This window comes from Staurois parvus, unplaced genomic scaffold (assembly GCF_062004578.1).
Source record: "Staurois parvus isolate SC_StPar_1 unplaced genomic scaffold, SC_StPar_1.0 ptg000574l, whole genome shotgun sequence".
Lineage (NCBI taxonomy): Eukaryota > Metazoa > Chordata > Amphibia > Anura > Ranidae > Staurois > Staurois parvus.
The window spans coordinates 4602423-4626415 of record NW_028318370.1 but is presented as its reverse complement, the minus strand read 5'-3'; the positions used below and the strand labels follow the sequence as shown (position 1 = coordinate 4626415).

Genomic DNA, 23993 nt, shown 5'->3' with positions numbered 1-23993 from the left:
ACCAAGAAAAATATCAGACAGAACAGCTTGAAGGATTGTGAGAAAAACAATTCAAAACCCACGTTTGACTGCATGATCCCTCCAGAAATATCTGGCAGACACTGGAGTTGTGGTACACTATTCCACTATAAAGAGATACTTGTACAAATATGATCTTCTTGGAAGAGTCATCAGAAGAAAACCTCAGGACAGGCAGGCCTAACAATGTAACGCACTGGCTGACGACAACCACCCACAGACTGAAGTCCCTCAGGGCGCGGAGTCTAAGTCCCAGGCTGCCCTTCACCAGGGCCCCTGATGGTGGGGATGGACTTGACGCAGCCAGGAACCTGGTCGCGGCCCCCGAGACACCTCAGCTGCGGTAATGGCCGCCACCAATGGCGTGTAGCTGGTGGAAGAAACAAAAGAGTAGTCAGACAAGCCGGGGTCAACAACAACAGGACAAAACAGTACAGTACAGACGAGAATCACAGGTCACAAGCCGGGTTCAGCAACAGAGGGTCAGATCAAAGGAGAATACAAAGAATAGTCAAGTCACAAGCCGAATCAGAATACCAGGAGAGTCACGAGAGTCAGAACAGAGTAATAGTAACACAAAGACACAAGACACAAGTGCAAAGAGCATGTGCGGGCCACAGGCTTATATGTCATCAGCCACGCCCCTCTGGGGGGTGGACCTCACAGACCTGAAGGCATAAAAAGGACTCCCATCATTCACAGCAGAATCCAAGATGGACGCCAGCACATGGAGTAACATAACCTCAGGGAAAAGGTAGGACCTTGACAGTACCTCCTCCTCAAGGGCCCCTCCTCCTCCGCGGATCAACAAAAGGTTTCTGAGGAAAGCGGGTATGAAAAGCGCGGAGGAGGGCAGGAGCATGGACATCCGCAGAAGGATCCCAGGAACGCTCCTCAGGACCATAACCGCGCCAATGAACCAGGAACTGTAATCGACCGCGCACCAATCGAGAGTCCAGGATCCGGCTCACCTCATACTCCTCATGACCGTCAACCCGGACAGGACGGGGCCGAGGCAGAGAGGTAGTGAAGCGATTGCAGATCAGAGGTTTCAACAGTGATACATGAAAGATATTGGAGATCCGCATCCCAGACGGAAGGGCAAGGGCATAGGCCACCGGATTCACTTTGCGGAGAATGCGGAAAGGACCGACAAAACGGGGAGCTAGTTTGGGTGTAGGCACCCGAAAATTGAGGTTGCGAGTAGACAACCACACCCGATCGCCGACCTGGTATGAAGGAGCGGGCAACCGTCTGCGATCAGCCTGGAACTTTTGGCGCTGAGCTGAGTCCCTCAAGGCCCTCTGGATCTGCCCCCATGAAGAACGCAGGGCAGCAAGATGGTTCTCCACAGCCGGAATGTCCTGTGGTGAGAACCTCTCAGGTAATACTGCGGGTTGGAACCCATAGTTGGCCATGAAGGGCGACATCCCGGAGGAGGAGTTGACCGCCGAGTTCCTGGCAAACTCTGCCCAAGGCAGGAGATCGGCCCAATCGTCCTGATGGTCTGAACTATAACATCGAAGGAATTGTTCTAAGGCCTGATTGGAACGCTCCGCAGCCCCATTGGACTGCGGGTGGTAGGCTGAGGAAAAGGAGAGACTAATACCCAACTGGGAGCAGAAGGCGCGCCAGAATCTGGACACGAACTGACTCCCGCGGTCCGAGACAATCACCTTAGGCAACCCATGCAGGCGAAAAATCTCCCTGGAAAAGACCGTGGCCAGTTCTTGCGCTGTTGGTAATTTCCTGAGTGGAATGCAATGGCACATCTTGGAAAACCGATCGACGATCATGAGGATGACCGTATGACCCCGAGACACCGGGAGGTCTACAATAAAGTCCATACCTAGGTGTGACCAAGGACGCTCCCCATTGGGAATGGGTTGCAGAAGACCCAAAGGGAGATGCCGTGGAGACTTATTCTGGGCACAGATCGAACATGCCGCTACATAAGAGGCAATGTCGGCACGGAGGGTTGGCCACCAGAATAAGCGAGAGACGACCCAACACAGCTGGTCCTTCCCCGGATGCCCGGCAGTTTTGGCGTTATGGTAGGTATGCAGCAGGTGGGTGCGCAATCCCTCGGGTACAAAACATCTACCCTCCGGCTTCCCGGGGGGAGCATCAGATTGAGCTGCCAAAATCTGCTCCCCAAGAGGAGAGGTCAGACTGGTGCGAATGGCAGCCAGGATCTGATCTGGAGGAATAACTGAGATTGGCTCAGAGTCTTCCCTGGACAACTCAGAGTATTGCCGTGATAACGCATCAGCCCTGACATTCTTGGAACCAGGCAAATATGAAACCACATAGTTGAAGCGTGACAAGAACAGAGCCCATCTGGCCTGGCGGGGTGTCAATCTTTTGGCCTCCGAAAGATATGATCGGTAAGAATGAGGACTGGAATCGCGGAGCCCTCGAGCAGGTGCCTCCATTCCTTGAGAGCCAGAATGATTGCCAACAACTCCCTATCTCCAATCTGGTAGTTGCACTCTGCAGAGGAAAGCTTCCTGGAGTAGAACCCACAGGGAAGTAGGGGTCCATCGGGCGACCGACGTTGAGACAGGAGAGCGCCTACTCCCGTCTCGGATGCATCAACCTCAAGGACGAAGGGCAATCCAGGATTGGGATGAGACAGTATCGGAGCCGACGCGAAGGCGGATTTCAGAGCCTCGAACGCTACGATGGCCTCGGGTGGCCACTCGTGAGGATCACTGCCCTTCTTGGTTAGGTCTGAGAGAGGCTTTGCCAGCATGGAGAAGTTCCGGATGAACTTCCGATAGTAGTTGGCAAAACCCAAAAAGCGCTGAATGGGCCAAAGACCATTGGGACGAGGCCACTGCAGAACCGCCGAAACCTTCTGAGGGTCCATGGAGAATCCCTCCGCAGAAATGATGTAGCCTAAAAAGGCAACTTGGGATCGATGGAATTCGCACTTCTCAAGTTTACAAAAAAGTTCGTTCTCACGTAATCGTTGCAGCACCTGCTTGACATCCTGGATATGGGACTCCATGGAGGCAGAGTAAACCAGGATGTCATCCAAGTAAACTACCACGCACTGCTGCAACAAGTCACGAAGGACATCATTTATGAATTCCTGAAAAACTGCGGGCGCGTTACACAACCCGAAGGGCATCACCAGGTATTCGTAGTGACCGGTTCTGGTGTTAAACGCGGTCTTCCACTCATCCCCCTGTTTGATCTGTACGAGGTTGTACGCCGCCCTAAGGTCAAGTTTGGTAAAGACTGTTGCCCCCTTAAGGCGGTCGAACAACTCAGTAATCAAGGGAATCGGGTAGGCATTCTTAGTGGTGATTCGATTAAGACCCCTATAATCGATGCAAGGCCTCAATTCACCACCCTTCTTCTTTACAAAGAAAAAACCCGCTCCTGCTGGGGAAGTAGACTTACGAATGTGCCCCCGGGAAAGCGCATCCGCAACGTACTCCTCCATGGCCTCATTCTCCGCAACCGAGAGAGGATACACCCTGCCACGCGGAGGAGTGGCACCGGGTTGCAAGGATATGGCGCAGTCGTAAGGACGATGAGCAGGTAAGGCACCAGCGCATACCTTATCAAACACGTCCTGGTACTCCCCATAATCAGAGGGCAACGCAGAGTCCGAGGAGGCACACAACACCTTAACCGGCCCACGGATGCACCCGGCCCCACACTGTGGAGACCACGAGAGAATCTCGGCTGTTTGCCAATTTAAGGTTGGATTGTGCATCTGGAGCCAGGGATACCCCAAAACCACCGAATAGTGCGGAGAAGAAATCACCTGGAAACAGGCCAACTCCCTGTGAACAGCCCCAATAGCTACTTCCACTGGCACAGTCTCGTGGGTAACCTGCGGTGGTTGCAGGGGCCTGCCATCTATCGCCTCGAGAACCAATGGGGTAACTCGAGCCTGCAGGGGAATGGAGTGCTGGGCAGCAAACGAGCTGTCCATAAACAACCCGCTGGCCCCAGAATCTACCAATGCCTGGGCCGTCACCGAGCCCTCCGCCCAAGAGAGGACAACGGTGATCAGTGGCTTATCTCTGCGGAACGCCGGGGACGAGGAGACTCCACCCAAGATCTGTCCCCGACAGGATCTCAGGTGCGAGCGTGACCGGACGGACCGGACAGGACTGCCGAAAGTGCCCACCAAGACCACAGTACAGGCAGCGACCCTCCCGACGCCGAGCGGCCCGCTCCCCCTCGGAAAGGCGAGCAAACCCCAGCTGCATGGGCTCACCACCAGACAATCCATCCCCAGGAGGTGTGGGAGGAGAGGGAGGAACGGGTGGGACAGAAAACGCAGGTGCCAGTCGATTGGAAGGCCTCCGCAGGCGTTCCTTGAGTGAAGGCCTCTCCCTGAGCCTGGTGTCAATCAGGATCAGGAAAGAGATGAGCTCCTCCAACACCATAGGCAGTTCCTTAGCTGCAATCTCGTCCTTCAGTGTGTCAGAAAGACCATGGGAAAACGCAGCCACCAGAGCCTCATTGTTTCAACCGACTTCTGCCGCCAGGGTACAAAACTCTATGGCGTACTTGGCCACGGTCCGTGAACCCTGATGCATGGTCATGAGCAGCTTGGCCGCCGAGGCGGAACGAGCCGGTACATCGAATACCCTACGGAAGGCATCGACAAAACCGGAAAAATCTTGAATAACCGGGTCGTTCCTCTCCCATAAGGGATTTGCCCAGGCCAAGGCCTTGTCTGCGAGTAGTGAAATTAGGAACCCAACCTTTGACCTCTCAGACGGGAAGGCGTGGGGTATTAATTCAAAATAAATACCCACCTGGTTGAGAAACCCACGACACTGACTCGGCTCACCCCCAAAGCGCTGTGGAAGAGGGGCAGAGCCAGTCATACCTCTGGGTGCCGCTGATGCAGCCACCGAGGTGGTGGACGCAATAGGCGGAGAAGCAGCGGGAGAGACCACCGGAGTGACTACCGGCCTAATAGCACCAGGAGCAAGGTGTGCAGTGCGTGCAAGCAGAGTTTGCAACGCCTGAGCGAACTGATCCAACAGGTGATCCTGTTGATCGAGTCTGGCGACTAGCGTTGGGAGCGAAGGCGTGCCTGCACCGTCAGGGTTCATGGCACTTGTGTAATGTCAGGGCAGCAGCCGAGGAACGGACAGGCAGGCCTAACAATGTAACTTTTTTTTTTTTTTTTTTTAAGTCCGCAAACGTGGAACTATAACGTAAAAACCCGTAAGTGTCCGCAAAAAAGTGCAAGTGCAAGAACACCACACGAAAAACGTGCACTTAGGGGTGTGTTTGTCCTACCCCCGAAAGGGTTGGACCGTTCACCCGATCCCCCGGGGCACGAAGCTCCTGACAGGGACAAGGTTCCCATTTGGTCCTCCTGGCCAAAAGGCCTGGTGGACCACCGTTCCTTATGCCCAGCCGAAGCCGGACATCCAGTACTAGGCAAGGGGGTTCTCCCGAAGAGAAAACCCCCTAGGGATCAGGGGAGGAAGGAACCTAATGGCCACACATCCTCCCCCTAGACTTCAGGTAAGGCCCGAGGACCCACACCCTCCATCCGTGAAAAAAAAACACACACATAAGAACAGAAAAAGTGACAAAACGTGGGAGTGGTTTAAATAAATAGAATAAAATAAAAAAGTGGTAGCGTGCCTAATAGTGCACAGACCAGGCCCTGAGGCCTGTAGCAAAAATTGCCCTGGACTTAGCCAAAAGACCTGGTCCTTAGGGCGCTGTGCAAAAAGAAGTGAAAAACAGTGGCCATGTGTCATCTTCACACCGTGGGGTCCCACACCCAAGTGTTACTAGTGACACCCCTGAGAGCGTCTTCCCCAGGGGGCACTGAGTTTGCGGACTTTTTGCGTCCCCAGCCCCAGGCCAGACCAAGGTAGCACGTTCAGATCAGGAGGTACTGGGTCTTTCCGGTCTCCCCAGAGGAATTACTCCCAAGGCCCCAGAACGAATCATGGCGCTCCCTGGTTTCTGTCCCTCCGGTACTAGCCTTCCGGACCCCCATCATACCAGTGAGGGTACTATACAACAACCATCCCCGTAAACTAGAATGGTCGGGAGCACCCCCACTGGACACTGATAAGAACAGATACTACACTTGATCTTAGCCAAAAGGCCGAGGCCTAACAATGTAACGCACTGGCTGACGACAACCACCACCCACAGACTGAAGTCCCTCAGGGCGCGGAGTCTAAGTCCCAGGCTGCCCTTCACCAGGGCCCCTGATGGTGGGGATGGACTTGACGCAGCCAGGAACCAGGTCGCGGCCCCCGAGACACCTCAGCTGCGGTAATGGCCGCCGCCAATGGCGTGTAGCTGGTGGAAGAAACAAAAGAGTAGTCAGACAAGCCGGGGTCAACAACAACAGGACAAAACAGTACAGGGCAGCAGACGAGAATCACAGGTCACAAGCCGGGTTCAGCAACCGAGGGTCAGATCAAAGGAGAATACAAAGAATAGTCAAGTCACAAGCCGAATCAGAATACCAGGAGAGTCACGAGAGTCAGAACAGAGTAATAGTAACACCAAGACACAAGACACAAGTGCAAAGAGCATGTGCAGGCCACAGGCTTATATGTCATCAGCCACGCCCCTCTGGGGGGTGGACCTCAGAGACCTGAAGGCATAAAAAGGACTCCCATCATGCACAGCAGAATCCAAGATGGACGCCAGCACATGGAGTAACATAACCTCAGGGAAAAGGTAGGACCTTGACAATATAGACAAGCCTGATGCATTTTGGAAACAAGTTCTGTGGACCGATGAGGTTAAAATTGAACTTTTTGGCCGGAATGAGCAAAGGTACGTTTGGAGAAGAAGGGGCACAGAATTTAATTAAAAGAACCTCTGTCCAACTGTTAAGCATGGGGTTGGATCAATCATGCTTTGGGGTTGTGTTGCAGCCAGTGGCACAGGGAACATCTCACGAGTAGAAGGAAAAATGGATTCAATAAAATTTCAGCAAATTTTGGATGGTAACTTGATGCCATCTGTGAAAAAGCTGAAGTTAAAGAGAGGATGGCTTCTACAAATGGATAATGATCCTAAACACACCTCGAAATCCACGGGGGATTACCTCAAGAGGCGTAAACTGAAGGTTTTGCCATGGCCTTCACAATCTCCTGACCTCAACATAATTGAAAATCTATGGATAGACCTTAAAAGAGCAGTGCGTGACAGACAGCCCAGAAATCTCAAAGAACTGGAAGACTTTTGTAAGGAAGAATGGGCAAAGATACCTCAAACAATAATTGAAAGACTCTTGGCTGGCTACAAAAAGCATTTACAAGCTGTGATACTTGCCAAAGGGGGCAGTACAAGATATTAACTCTGCAGGGTGCCCAAACTTTTGCAGACGCCATTTTTTTGTTTTCTGTTATTTTGAAAGTGTAAATGATGGAAATAAAATCTAACTTTTGTTGACATATTATAAGAATGTCTAATCTGTAATTTGATGCCTTTTGGAGATTTTTCCATCTTTCCTTGGCTTCTTTATGCACATTAATACAAATTTTTAGCTGGGGTGCCCAAACTTTCGATCCCCACTGTACATAGTTAGTCTGGCTTAAAAAAAAGGCAAAATTCCATCCATTTCAACCCAGTTAAATTCCTATACCAACAATTGATCCAGAAGAAGGCAAAAAAACCCCAGCAAAGCATGATCCAATTTGCTCCTGCAGGGGAAAAATTCCTTCCTGATCCCCTGAGAGGCAATCGGATATTCCCTGGATCAACTTTACCTATAAATGTTAGTATCCAGTTATATTCTGTGTATCTAGGATAGAAAAGGTTGCCAATGAAAAAAAGTGTCCACCTTACAGTGGTAGCAGGGGCGGACTGACCATTTGGAAACTCGGGCACTGCCTGAGGGCCCGGGGTCAGTAGGGGGCCCCATGAGATGCCCCTGGTACCTTTTTCATAGGCTTTTTTGAGTTTTGGCAAGTACACAGGGGCCCCATGATCCCCTATTGCCCGGGGGCCCCATGAGTTGTCAGTCTGCCCCTGAGTGGTAGCCAATGAAAAAAGTGTCCACCTTATAGGAATGGTCACTGGGAAGAATATCCACCTTGCGTTAGTAGTCAGTGAGACCCACTGGGTCTTTGAAGTGGAATTGGCCCCAGAACTATGCAGGCACCATCAAATGGGAAATTAATCAACCACAGATCAAGGAATCCCTTGCGACCTCTTGAGGAGCTCTAGGGTTCCACAGAACCCTGGTTGAGAACGGATGTTTGATAATATACAGTATAAATACTTTGGAAGTGTCTCTGAACAGGTGCCCCCTATTTGTAACTAATATATGCACCCTATGTTCATGTACAGTCTTATCATGTACAGAGAGATCCATCTACATAGCTAAGGACAGCTGAATAAGTTCTTATTGAAGTGGTGGCCAATGGATAATGGCTCCATACTGACTAGGAAGCTAAAGTTTAGAGGGAAATAATTCCCTGTCTAAATGAAAGACAGCATGGGAAATATGGTTCAAGTTTCCTGTACTGTCATTCACAAATATGTAATTTACCAGTCAGACCGGGCTCACACTAATGCGGTGCGGGAAATGCTGTGAATCCTGTGCGTTTCCCGCACTGCATTGCAATCACATGGTGTCCATACAATCTGGTGCGGGTGTCAATGTTAAATGAATGACCCCCCGAAACAGATTGCAAAAAGGTTGTGAGATTGCCAGAAATCTCATCGCATGGGTGAGAACACCCATGTGATGCAAATCAGGAGCAGGTAAAAAAAAGGGTCCTGCACCTTTTTTGGTGCGGATGCAATGCGATTTGAGCCATACATTTTGTATAGTCAAATGGCACTGGATAGACATCACATGTAATTTGCACAGGAATCCTGTAAGAATTACATGTGGTGTCCCTCACCGCATAGTCTGAATTGGGTCTTAGGATGAATTCTGTATAAATGCTTTCTGTTTGAATATTTGTCTTTTAGAATTTTGTCAGCTATTAAACACAGAAATCTTAGTAAACGTGCAGACGTGTTTTGTTTAATTTCAGATTGATTCATTATGGTACTAATTTCATTTTGTTTCATTCATAACAAAATTTGTTTTGCGTAGTGTAGTTTTGTTTTGTTTTTAGTTTTCGACCAGATTAAAATTTTTCCAATGGATTCCAAGTATTTGAATCGAATTTAAATCCAAAATATTGAATCTATTCAAATTCATTGTAAATAGCTGGTTCTATTCTATTAGAAATTCGAATATCAGAAGACAGCTATACTATTTCTATTTTATTCTATTTTTTCTATTCTGTTCTATTCTATTCAAATATATTCTATATTTTCTGCTCTATTCCTTTATTTTCTATTCTATTCTTTTATTTATTTTTATTCTACTATATTTATTATTTATATATAAATAATATAATTATAATAATATATACTATATTTATTTATTATTCTAATACTTTATTATATGCTATTCTTTTTTGCTTATTCTGTTTTATTCTATTCTATTCTTTTCAAAATCCGAATTTCAAAAGATGGCTATATTCTAGTACTAATACATATAGTCTTTGAAGGAAATCAGCAATAGTCAGTAATATGTTTATATTTTGAACTTGTTTTTGAATTTGATTTGATTTTCGAATTCGATTCAAACTCGATTCAAATTCAATTCGAATTTCAGATGAAATATTGTTTAATTATTTTAGATTCATTTAAATTCCTTACCAGGGGCGGACTGACCATTTGGAAAGTGCTCGAGGGCCCAGGGTCAGTAGGGGGCCCCATGAGATGCCCCTGGTACCTTTTTCATAGGCTTTTTTGAGTTTGGGCAAGGACACAGGGGCCCCATGATCCCCTATTGCCCGGGGGCCCCATGAGTTGTCAGTCCGCCCCTGTTCCTTACTATTGTAATTTGGAAATTCAGATACATGTGAATCTCTGAAAAACGAACACTTTGTCTGAATTTAGATTCAGAACCAAACTAACCAAGCATGTCTAATCCCTAGTAAGTTAGTCTTTTACAACCTGCTCCCAGTTGTGAACTAGTAAGGGGTCTCTATGGACTCTTCTAACAGATCATCTCACAGCTGAAATAGTAGTGGAAAGAATTGGTCGGCAGAGTGTTCTGTAATTCACTTTTATGTATGAACAGAGAAGGCCAGCAAAATGAACATTATATTTTTTCTCCTCCTTAGAAATAAAAAAGAAGACACTTCGGAATTGCAGGAAAATCCCACCGTGGTAAGAAATGATAACACGTTCCCAGGACCTGCAATTAAAGATTTTATTGTTGTCATATTATTATGCTTTAAAGAATCTCTTGAACTCCCTTCATCCAACCAGAAACCAGTTTTAACTAGAAAGGTTTGAGCGCTATGACTTGAGACCATTTTCAACCAATGAGTGTCAAGCCAATGCCTTACATTCGTTGGTTAATTTGTGTTCTTTGAGCAAACACTTGACGATGCATTGCTCACTTGTATCCTAGTAGATGGCATGACTGATGGACATGCAGAATATTGAGGCTAATACTTACCACCTAATCCATAAAAACCACTACCACCCTTCATCCCTCCCCACCTAAATAACCCCACGACTCTCTTTTTGGTGTAAAACCGGCCATAGCAGCCATTTATTTAACATAACTCTAACATAACACTTCTTACAGTACACTCAAATAATAACTGACAGTAATGATCCCAACCGGGTCCAAGGTCTTCGAAGGCACCGTTACTCACATCACGCTGTATCTGACACCCAATGAAAAGGCCCCCAGCCGCTACTACACTGCCTTGGGGACAATACTACAGTTACGTAGTCCCAGATACAGCCAATTAACTCCCACATTACCAACGTGACCTTATAATTGGGAAGGAATACCCATACCTAGGATAGGCCCAACCCATAATCCACCAAATTGTCACTCCAGCACTGCCTTCAAAGACCGATGGAACCCTGCCGGTTGCCATGGCAAAACAAACAGACAAACACCTCGGGACACAAAATGCCGTTCCGGACAAGAAACAAACTCAACAAACCCACACAAAACAAGGACAAACACAAAGAACAAACTATAACCAAAACAACAAAACAGCTCCAGGGAGGGAGGGCAGGAGAAACCAGCCCCCTGCTGGCACAATCTCCGACTGACCTCGGACAAGACCCAACTCCCCTCCTAATCTTGGCAAGACCACCCCTCAAGCTTGCCTACTCCAATCAAGTAAGTAACCACCCCCTATACCTCCTGCATATACTCCACCCAAATACATGCTCCGCCTCGTCTGCACGCCCCCGTCATGCTGGCCCTCCCTTTCAGCTTTGCTCAGTCCAAGCCCTGACTATCTGTTTACAATCTCGACGTACTAGAAGCAGCACTTGTTTAGGAAAATATAGGTTTTTTTTAAATATACCACTTTATCAAAAGAGCTCACATTCTCTTTGCAAACCCACTGGTTGACGTGTAAAAAGAAACTCCATGGAATTCTGTCCATCTCTCAGGTGTTCACCAGTGCAGGCATTAACCACTTCAGGTCCGGACACTTTTACCCCCTTCCAGGGGCGGACTGACAACTCATGGGGCCCCCGGGCAATAGGGGATCATGGGGCCCCTGTGTCCTTGCCCAAACTCAAAAAAGCCTATGAAAAAGGTACCAGAGGCATCTCATGGGGCCCCATACTGACCCCGGGCCCTCGGGCAGTGCCCGAGTTTCCAAATGGTCAGTCCGCCCCTGCCCCCTTCCTGTCCAGGCCAATTTTCAGCTTTCAGTGCTATCACACTTTGAATGACAATTGCGCGGTCATGCAACACTGTATCCATATGAATTTTTTAGCATTTTTTTGAGACAGATAAAACTTTATTTTGGTGGAATTTATTCACCACTGGGATTTTTATTATTTTTTGCTATGTAAATGGAAAAAGTCCAAAAATTAAAAAAAAAAAGTTTTTCTTATAACATTTTGCAAATAAATGATCTTTCTTCATAAATCTTGGCCAAAATTTATTCAGTTATCTTTTTAGTAAAAAAAAAAAAATTATAATTTTTCGAAATTTATTTTTTACATTTTCTTTTTTATACTGTCACCCTAGCAGTACAGTGTCACCATAGTGACACTGTACTACTTGTGGGGGGTGATGAAAATTTTTTTTTTTTTTTTTGTACACTGATTGCTTTTACACCCATAAAGGCTATAAAAGCAATAATTTCTTCTTTTCTCTGGCTGCACTCTTGCAGCCATTGAGAAATACTGTGAGAGCTGTGATTGGTCACAGCTTGTCACATGGTACAAGGCTATTTTGAATACCCTGTACCATGTAATCTCTGTGATCATTCACAGAGTCAGAGGTGACATCTTGCTTACTACTCTTCATGTGATCACTGATTGGCCAATCAGTGATCACATGATCGGGACCTCACACAGAGGTCCCGTACAACGATCGGTGCCCCACTGTCTCCGGAGGACACAGCAGGCACCGGATCGTGGTGCTACGCGCTCCCAGGGAGCACGCACAAGCAGGGAGCGGGGAGGATGTCCACCCGCCCCTGCACTGCTTCCGTCCAGCCGTTTATATACATGGACCTGACAGAAAGTGGTTAAACCTTTTCAAGAACCTAAATCAGAATTTGATCTTCCCAACTTTATGCTTTTCCGTTATCTCCAGCTCCGACACGCGTTGCATGCCCAATTCGGTGACTCTACTCCCCACCTGGACTCTTTACACCTTATGGATGTGATGCTAGGTATGGAATCTAAAAAACGTACGTCCACGTTCTACAATGCTCTTCATCGACCTAGGCATATCAACTAGGAATTTAACTAGAACTATTGACCTTTAATAAACTGGTTTCCACCCGAAACTGTCAGACCATGTCACCCACCTGTATATACTTCATAGAACCTATTTAATGCCTATCCATTTATCCAGATACCAACCATAATATATTAAAGAAAAGAAAAACACAGTGCAAAAAAAAAATAAAAAATATATATATATATATATAAATAAAATCACAAAACCTAAATAGAAAATATATAAAATAATATGTACAATAATGTCCAAAGGAAGTGATGTCAGGTACAGACGGGACATTCCATGTGCTACGAAGCAGAGAGGAGACGTTGGAACTGGCAGCAGAGGAGAATTGTCTGGGAAATCCTTGGAGCATTCTTCTGAACAGAGGAAACAGAGGCAGGATATATATTATCCACAAAGCGTATTTGACTCTTAATCACTGAGAGTCCACTATATTTGCTGAGTGCAGTATATGTTGGTTATCATGGATGATGTTTATACACTGAAGTTTTCTGCATACGCCACTTTTTTCATTTATTTCTTTGGAGCACATTGGATTTATGATATCTTCATTTTTTGGATTGGGACTTTTATTTTTTGCACTTTTATTTGGACATTATTGGACATATTATTTTATATATTTTCTGTTTAAGTTTTGTGATTTTATTTATTTATATAATTTTTTCTGCTGTGTTTTTCTATTTTTTATTTATTTTGTTTGATGGTTTGTCAACAATGAGCAGCAGCATTGGTTTAGTAATGTAATATAATTTTTTTGGCGCCTTTTTTTTTATTAATAACCGACCACAATATAGTCCGTTTTGTCCTAGATACGGGGTTGCCAATGGCAACCTTTATCACCTCATTTGGTTCTGCTCAGTTATTCAGGGATACTGGGTTCAAGTGGTCCGATTCCTCCATGACAAAATGGGTTCACCCCTCACCTTATGCCCTAAGCAGTGTTTACTGAGTCTATTCCCTGACTTGTAAACCAATACATTTCAGACTATTTTCTTACAGGAAAATCTCTCTATGGCTAGGTTTTTAATTGCCTGGACTTGACTCCGGGAGCTGCCACCTACTATCCCCCACTTGGTTGCTGCGATAAATAGTATATTACCATATGAGAAAGTTATCTACATGCATAGAGGATGCCCCACCAAATATTACAAAATATTGGATAAATGGCTTGACTCCGCTTGTACCTGTGATGCGGAAAATGACATGTTTTTATGTTATGTCTCCTTTTGTTACTTTTATCTATCCATCCTTATGGTGTTGAAGAGCTTTGTCATTTTTACTTTGTCTGCCTATGGCACGTGTATATATATATATATAAATATACACACACACACAGTATTTATTTATTTATTTTTTAGACAGTGCAATTACAGAATCTGTCAATATACTGGTCTCGTTTTTTGTTTGCTGTATAATGTTGTCTCATATTTTCTTCTCTTAATAAAGAGTTTGCTTGTTAAAAAAAGAAACCAAAAGTCTAATCTAGAAACCATTTACATTTACATCAGTTTTCTAAAGAGAAGCAGTGAATCGTTTTTGCTAATGTAGCACTTGCCCCCCGCAGGAGCAGCTGAAAACAGACAGGTTCCCATAAGTGGCACAGAGGCCACCAATCAATGAAGCACACTGACAAGTAAAGCACATTTCAGGGGGTGTCTTTTTTTTAGGATTTATTGCAATAGAACCTGAACAGGAGAAGGGTTTATTGCACAGGATACTCCAAAGAAACAATCAGCAACAGCAAGGAGGACAAACTTCTCTGTAGTCTCTCTCTACCTTTTCTGGAGGTAACTGGTGATGTCGGAATGTCTAAGGCCCCACAGCTGTACACCATAGGGCAATTTTTAGCAACTGGTTCCCTTACGCTTCTGCACAACTTCTAGTCCCAGATAAGATCCTTACTCACAGTGTCCCAGGAGCTGCCTGCCACCCAGTCTCCACAGGTAGATCCTTAATGAGGTAAATGAAGAAGTCCTCCTTCAGACCTGGATTCTGAAACGGTTTCCTTCAGCAAGTATTAGCTGACCTCTTAGCTGACCTCTGAGGCCCATAACACAGCAGGTATTGAGGCCAAAATTGTAGATTCTTGCCTTAATGATCCTTCTCCATCATGGGGCAGCAGCCCCAGAAATACCAGAACCCTTCTTGACGAGGAAAGAACAGTCTGCTAGGGACTACTGAACATTTACCACTTACTCGGTCACCTTCTGGATGCCTGCTTCAAGGGGCTGGCCAGGGCATGATATATTTGTAACTAGTCATTTGAATCTCCATCCCTACGCTCTGGAAGCTTCTTCCAGAGGAAGAAGGAAGTAATCAAGTTCTCAGCCTAGGAATCAAAACAATCAAAACAATTAATCACAGTCCCACTTATTATAGTAGAGCATTGGTCTCCAAACTGCAACTGTTTGTTTGCCTTTATCTGTCCCTTTGGGCAATATTCCACACATTGACTCCAGCAATGGAACAATTTCTTCCAGTGACACCAACAATAAGGCCCTATTCCTCACAATGATACCAATGATGAGGCATTATTCCTCCCACTGACACGAATGATGGGGTGCAATTCCACCCAGTGACACCAACGAAGGGGCACTATTACTCTACTAATATCAAAGATGGGGCCTTGCTTACTCCCACTGGCACCAGTACATTTTCTACCCACACTTGCCTGATTCCAGCCTCCTAAAGTCTGAAGAGCTGTAATCTGTCCCTCCCTTTGTTTAGAAAGTTTGGAGACCCCTGCAGTAGATCCAAAAACTATGTTTTCCTTGCAGTCTAACTAGGAGGGCGCTACACCTATGCACTTTACAAATTGCTTCGATAAACCACAATAGGATGTTATTCCCTATATATAACATAACGGTAGTAATAATAATATTACTATTAATAATAACCTATCTGGATACAGGGTGGAACCTGACTTGCAAAACATTTTTAAAACACAAATGTTGGCAAATATGCTGCATAAACTTTACTAACTGGTAACTGACAATGATTTTTTTTATGTTCCTATTAGATTGTGGAAGATGTGGAGCCATATGCCAGTTTTACCCAAAAAGTCAACACCATTTACAATTCTACCAGCGAACTGTCAGAAGCAAAGGAGAAACATCTGACTACAGAGGATGGAATTAGGAGGATCTACTTCTGAAACTGTAAAAATGACAGCTTTTTTTAAATTCTCATGGTGCAGCTATTTACAGAGCCATGCCACCTGAAAGAGTGTAGGCGGAGCCTGATGTCAACCAATTCAACCTTAGTAAGTCAACCAAATTAACTTGATGGACCACATCCTTAAATTCAACTTGATGAACCATCTCAACCAATTTAACATGATGGACCAAGTCAACCAATTCAACTTGATGGACTAAGTCAACCATTATGTCTTAGACATCACAATAGCAAAATCATCCTTGCATCATTCCCAACTTTGTTCCTGTCCAAATGATAGATTTAGGTGTTCTCATCCACATTTCCAGATCCTTCTATTGCACTGAAAAAAAAAATCCACGAAGCAGAGTGGGAGCCCATTATAATGGGTGCATGAAGTGTGCAGACCCAGGAACTCAGTGCAGAGATCTTCCCAAGAGACAGAAGAAACTACTGGTTTACCTTTCTAGGTAAAAACTTGTTTTGGCGAACTGATTATTTTATTTATTTTACTTTTTTTATGACAACTTTATAATAAAATGACTAATAAACAGAAAATAAATATAAATTTGTTCTTTTTTTTCATTATCATTTGTTGCGCAGAGATCTCCCCAAGAGATAGACAAAACCGCTGGTTAACCTTTCTCGGTAAAAAAAGTTTTTGGTGAACTAAATATTTTATTTATTTTACGTTTATACTAAAATAACAATAAATAAAACAATGAATATTGTTCATTGGCACTTTTTGCATTATTATGTGTTGTGAATATGATATGATATACTGGTACAGTAAAAACTTTTATTCTGCAATCAGAAGTCACCCGACATCCCTCACAGAAACATAAGATGCTAATAGAAAATTAATTCTTATTTCTTTTATTAATATAGCACCAACCAATTCCATATACATTTACAGACCATTAAAAAATTATATGTATATATATATATATATATATATATATATATACACACACACTATATTGCCAAAAGTATTGGGCCAGCCCTCCAAATCATTGGATTCAGGTGTTCCAATTCCCACCATGGCCGCAGATGTATAAAATCATCACCTAGGCATGCAGACTGCTTCTACCAACATTGGTGAAAGAATAGTTCACTCTCAGGAGCTCAGTGACTCCAAGCGTGGTCCCGTGATAGGTTGTCACCTGTGCAATAAGTCCATCCATGACATTTCCTGGCTACTAAATATTCCACGGTCAGCTGTTAGTGGGATTATAACAAAGTGGAAGCAACTGGGAACAACAGCTACTCAGCCACCAAATGGTAGGCCACATAAAATGATAGAGCGAGGTCAGCACATGCTGAAGCACACAGTGCACAGAAGTCACCAACTGTCTGCAGAGTCAATAGCTAAAGACCTCCAAACTTGGTGTGGCCTTCAGATTAGCACAACAACAGTGTGTAGAGAGCTTCATGGAATAGGTTTCCATGGCCGAGCAGCTGCATCCAAGCCTTACATCACCAAGTGCAATGCAAAGCGTTGGATGCCGTGGTGTAAAGCACGCTGCCACTGGACTCTAGAGAAGTGGAGACGTTCTCTGGAGTGACCAATCACGCTTCTCTGTCTAGCAATCCGATGGACGTGTCTGGGTTTGGCGGTTGTCAGGGAACGGTACTAACCTGACTGCATCGTGCCAAGTGTAAAGTTTGGTGGAGGGGGGATTATGGTGTGGGGTTGTTTTTCAGGGGTTGGGCCTGGCCCCTTAGTTCCAGTGAAGGGAACTCTTGAGGCGTCAGCATACCAAGACATTTTGGACAATTTTATGCTCCCAATTTTGTGGGAACATTTTGGGGATGGCCCCTTCCTGTTCCAACATGACTGCGCACCAGTGCACAAAGCAAGGTCCATAAAGACACGGATGAGCAATTTTGTTGTGGAGGAACTTGACTGTCCTGCACAGAGTCCTGACCTCAACCCAATAGAACACCTTTGGGAGCAATTAGAGTGGAGAGTGCAAGCCAGACCTTCTCCTCCGAAATCAGTGCCTGACCTCACAAATGCGCTTCTGGTTCCCATAGACACACTCCTAAGCCTTGTGGACGGCCTTCCCAGAAGAGTTGAAGCTGCAATAGCTACCAGGGGTGGGCCAAATCAATATTGAACCCTACGGACTAAGAGTGGGATGCCATTAAAGTTCATGAGCTTGCAAAGGCAGACATCCTGGCATATATATATAAAGTTAATGTTTTTTTTATATACACACCCTGCTCAAAAGAATTAAAGGAACACTTTTTAATCAGAGTGTAGCATCGAGTCAATGAAACTCCTGGAATATTGATCTGGTCAGGTACGTAGCAGAGGGGGTTGTTAATCAGTTTCAGCTGCTTAGGTATTAAGGAAATTAACAACAGGTGCACTAGATGGGCAACAATGAGATGACCCCCAAAAGAGGAATGGTTTTACAGGCGGAGGCCACTGACATTTTTTCCCTATTCATCTTTTCTGACTGTTTTTCACTAGTTTTGCATTTGGCTAGGGTCAGTGTCACTACTGGTAGCATGAGGTGATACCTGGACCCTACAGAGGTTGCACAGGCAATCCAACTCCTCTAGGATGGCACATCAATACGAACCATTGCCAGAAGGTTTGCTGTGTCTCCCAGCACAGACTCAAGAGCATGGAGGAGATTCCAGGAGACAGGCAGATATTCTAGGAGAGCTGGACAGGGCCGTAGAAGGTCCTTAACCCATCAGCAGGACCGGTTTCTGTTCCTTTGTGCATGGAGGAACAGGATGAGCACTGCCAGAGCCCTACAAAATTACCTCCAGCAGGCCACTGGTGTGAATGTCTCTGACCAATCAGAAACAGACTTCATGAGGGAGGCCTGAGGGCCCGACGTCCTCTAGTGGGCCTTGTGCTCACTGCCTGGCACCATAGAGCTTGATTGACATTTGCCATTGAACACCAGAATTGGCAGGTCCACCACTGGCGCCCTGTGCTTTTCACAGATGAGAGCAGGTTCACCCTGAGCACATGTGACAGACGTAAAAGGGTCTGGAGAAGCCGTGGAGAACGTTAAGCTGCCTGTAACATCGTTCAGCATGACCGTTTTTGTGGTGGGTCACTGATGGTCTGGAAAGGCATATCCATGGAGAGACGCACAGACCTCTACAAGCTAGACCAGACTTTCTCAATCAGGGTGCCCAGACATCTGGGTTGCCTTGAGGTTTCTTCATGAGTGCCTTGGTAAAATGTCGAAAAATTGCCCAAAACTTGTATACAAGCCAGCGAATGGAACAAGCCTGCCTTTTAGTTACACAAAGCCACAGGTTTTCATTGTGCACGATTACGACCTTCTAACTACCGGCATCCTGACAACCAATGACATCATCAATTGATACAGAGGATATCAGCTGCCTGCACAGCATCCTAGTTTGACCCTCCCCTGCCCCTCTGTCAGTGCTGGGGTCACATTAGCTCGGTGATGGAAATGAAGGAGAAGAGAAACACTGAAATACTAGTCAGTACCAGTGTGCAAACGTGTATTTACTTTGGAAGAATAAATCACCTCTAATGTTGGGTGTCCTACATGTGTGAGTGTTGCTGCGTTATATAAAACTGTTAGAATAGTTTTTCATATATTAGAATGGGATACCCTTTAAAATTATGGACAGTCTAGAGGCACCCCATTTTAGATTGGGGTGCCTCAAGACTGTGTATAATTTTAAAGGGTTCCTCGGGACTGTCCATAATTTTAAAGGGTGCCTTGACTGAAAAAAGGTTGAGAAACACTGGGCTAGACAATGGCACCCTGACTGCCATTAGGTATCGGGATGAAATCCTTGGACCCATTGTCAGACCGTACACTGGTGCAGTGGGTCCTGGGTTCCTCCTGGTGCAGTGGGTCCTGGGTTCCTCCTGCTGCACGACAATGCCTCGCCTCATGTGGTGAGAGTATGCAGGCAGTTCCTGGAGGATGAAGGAATTGATACCATTGAATGGCCCCCATGCTCGCCTGATCTAAATCCAATAGAACCCCTCTGGGATATCATGTTTTGATCCATCCGACGCTGCCAAGTTGCACCTCAGACTGTCCAGGAGCTCAGTGATTCCCTGGTCTATATCTGGGAGGAAATCCCCCAGGACACCATCCGTCGTCTCATTAGGACCATGCCCCGACGTTGTCAGGCATGCATACAAGCACGTGGGGGCCATACAAACTACTGAGGACCATTCTGAGTTGCTGCACTGAAACTTCAGGAAAATGGACTCGCCTGCCGCATCATTTTTTTACTTTGATTTTCAGGGTGTCTGAATTCAGTCCTCTGTAGGTGGATAATTTCAATTTCCATCAAACGATGGGGCATGCTTACGTTCCTAACACATTACCCAGTTCATATCAGTATAGATATCTAGCAGGAGATTTTTCCCCATTGAGATCTGATGTGTTTTCAAAGTGTTCCTTTAATTTTTTTGAGCAGTGTATATATAATAAAAATGTCAATAGTTGGTTCAGAGGATCTTACAGATTAAATGTCCTTTCAATTATAATACAAACGCACACAGACATGCACTGTAGGGGAAATTTGCCCAATAGCCAGTTAATAGTGTGCCTTGGGGTTGCTGGAAGAAACCCACACAAGCATGCGAAGAACACACAGGGGTGTAATTTAAAAAAACAAATGCATAGTAATTCACCCATGAAAGTGCATGTACATTAATTTTGTGTAAACTGGCTGAAAAAATTGTTATTAGGCTATTTCCTGTTCTGGCTGAATGTTTATCGTTGAATTAAAATTGAAAATATTGCATTTGGCCATGGCTAAGTATCATAAAAATGCCATCAAGTGACCAAAAGCGGTATTTTTTAAAATCAATTAGAAAACATTCGACCATCACAGAAAATGACTAATAAAATATGTTTTTTACTGCCCCATTCACACAGAATGAATGTACATGCACTTCCACTGGGCAAATTGCTATTCAATTTTTTTATTATAAAAACACTCCATAAACTCCATGCTGATAAGGTTTAAGCGTATGGACTGTTACCAGGGGCGGACTGACCATTTGGAAACTCGGGTCAGTAGGGGGCCCCATGAGATGCCCCTGGTACCTTTTTCATAGGCTTTTTTGAGTTTGGGCAAGGACACAGGGGCCCCATGATCCCCTATTGCCCGGGGGCCCCATGAGTTGTCAGTCCGCCCCTGACAGTTAAATATACATTTAAATGTGTTTTGTTATTTCTGTTCAATAAGTGCAAAAACACCTGTTGATCCTGCCAGAAATCTTGATGAGATGATCACTTCCTGACTCTTACCAGCTAGTATTGTTTCCAGCTCGGCTTAGCGGCCGACTTCCACTTCCTCCTGAGTCCTTATGCCATCAGTTCCGGAGTGCCGTGGTCCTCAGTCGGGACAGCTGTACACAGTGATCACCGTTACCAAACATCCCGGCTCAGGGACGTAGGTGAGCAGATATTCCACCTAGCCAAGCCAAGTTCACTGCTAGTTCTGGATGTGGTTCCTGTTTTTAATGAATGAATTATCATGGAATAAATCTATACGCCTTATGAGGCACATTGTGGGGTCATTATTGAACACAAGCTTTAGCTCCCTCACAGCTGGTCTTTTATTTTTTTAACTGTTTATCACTGGAAGTAATAGTGCCCTTTTGTTGGTGTCACTGGCAGGAATTATGACTCATTTTTGGAGTCACTGGCAGGAATTATGACTCATTTTTGGTGTCACTGGCAGGAATTATGACTCATCTTTGGTGTCCGTGGCAGGAATTATTACTCATCTTTGGTGTCCGTGGCAGGAATTATTACTCATCTTTGGTGTCCGTGGCAGGAATTATGACTCATCTTTGGTGTCACTGGCAGGAATTATGACTCATTTTTGGTGTCACTGGCAGGAATAATGCCTCAAGGGCCAGGTAAAGGCAAGTAAGGGGTCGTTTGGAGACCACTATCCTAGTGAAGTGCTCCTCTGCCATTCTGTGGTATGTAAGCGACTGATATATTGCTTTTTGGAAATTGCCTTGAGGATAAACAGTACCCTGTACTCAGGGCCGTGGGTAAAGGGGTACCACCATTCTTCCTGTACAGGGCCCAGGCCAGCAGGGGGGTCCAGGCAGCTGGGTGAATCGGATGTAGGCACAGAGGGTGATTTGTATGGTGGGAGGGGCAATTACTTGAACCGATCCCCTGTATGACTCCCTCTGCAGCAGCTGAAAGCTGGCTTCTTCTCTTCTCCCTTCTGTTTGCTTTCAGCTGCTGTAGACAGAGCCATACAGGGGATCAGTTCCAGTAATTGCCCCCCTCGCTGCACCCATCACCCTACCTGTGCACCATACATTTCACCCTGCTAGTTTCCACTGTGTGCCCCCACTCCCGCAGTTTTACTGGATTCCCTCCTCTCCTTCCCACTAGCAGCTGCAAGCACACAATAGGATCCTTCAGGATGGAGAGTGGGGGAAGGTTGCGATAAATATTTCACATTTACCAGCCCTTCCTTTCCTGAATGAACACAATGAGTGATCGGTACCAATCACTCACTGTGTTCATTCATAAATAAAGCCTAGTAAACTGTTTTTCTTGGGGTGGGGGCCTGTCAGGTTGGCTGTATGGGGTCCCGTGGTTTCTAATAGCAGCCCTGCCTGTACTGTCTGAAGAAGTGTGTCAGGAATGGACTTGCCAATAATGGTGGGACTCACCTGCCTTGTGGGCTGCAGTACCAGGGCTGGCCAGCGGGTGCTCTCAGCAATCAGAGACTCACCCCTGCAATCAGCTTCAGGTGTTTGGCTGGCTGCAGGGGTGAGTCTCTGATTGCTGAGAGCACCTGCTGGCCAGCCCTGGTACTGCAGCCCACAAGGCAGGTGAGTCCCACCATTATTGGCAAGTCCATTCCTGACAAAGTGTATGACCTGCAACATACTGTATGTAGTAATATTGCCATAAATTACCTTACTTTTGTGACTAATCAATTTATACAATATAGGCAAAGATTAAGTACTCACGTGTTTTTTTGTACGCAATTCTCAGGTACGCTGGTCAGGCTGCACCTACATCTTGCTGTAGCACAAGAAACCACAAGGTTTGATTTACTAAAGGCAAATGGACTGTTTACTTTGCAAGAGAAGATGCACTTTGCAGGGGAGTTTTCCCCAAAGCTTAGTGAATGAGGTGAAACTCTGCTGACTTCCCTCATCTAATCATGTACAAGAAAAAAAAGCTATTTAACAGGACCTGTCAACAGGAGATAAAACCAAAATACCACAAAAGAAAAAAAAGTTGTAAAAAAAAACATACCACCCCCTGAAAAAAACACTCTAAACGAGAAGCTTAGTGGCAAAAAAAAAAAAGTTTTCTATTGCTAAAAATAATCACAGACCTCAAATTAACCACATAATAAAATTAAATACAACAAAAGCCACCAATAATAAGAACAAAAAGGACTCTTTGTCCAAAAAGCTAGCAATTGGCATATGGAGGCACACTGATATGCTCAGTACAACAGATCTACTTTCTGTCGCTGCAGCTGTGGGAGTGAAGCTAGATGGGCCAGAGCAGGGCTGCTGTTAGAAACCACGGGGCCGCATACAGCCATCATGACAGCCCCCCCCCCCCCCCCGAAAAAAGCACAGTTTGCTATGCTTCTTTTATGAATGAACACAGGGAGTGATCAGCACCGATCACTCATTGTGTTCATTCAGGAAAGGAAGGGGCTGGTAAATGTGAAATATTTACAAACTTTCCTCCAACTCTCCTTCCTGAAGGATCCTATTGTGTGCTTGCAGCTGGGAAGGAGAGGAGGAAGGCCGGCAGCACCCTGGGTGTGGGGGCACACAGGGGTTCCGGGCAACAGGGAGAAAAGTATGGTGCACAGGGAGAGTAATGGGTTCAGCGGGTGGGGGGCAATTACTGGAACCAATCCCCTGTATGGCTCTCTGCAGCAGCTGAAAAAGGAAGGAGAAGGGAAGAATCTAGCCTTCAACTGCTACAGAAAGAACCATACAGGGGATGGTTCCAGCAATCCCCCGCCTTGTTATGCTGATTACCCTCCTTGCCCACTTCTGAGTCATCCA

General features: G+C 45.5%; 1 protein-coding gene across 1 annotated transcript in view; it reads left to right on the top strand.

The window, feature by feature from the left end:
* LOC149450476 (cell surface glycoprotein CD200 receptor 1-like) overlaps positions 1-16677 on the top strand; it is a 54821-nt gene extending 38144 nt beyond the window's left edge. Inside the window, exons 5-6 of the mRNA XM_089691925.1 lie at positions 10176-10221; positions 15813-16677. Coding sequence (XP_089548051.1) covers positions 10176-10221; positions 15813-15947 — 181 coding nt within the window. The 3' untranslated portion in view covers positions 15948-16677. The remainder of the gene's footprint in view (positions 1-10175; positions 10222-15812) is intronic.
* The last annotated feature ends 7316 nt before the right edge of the window (positions 16678-23993 follow it).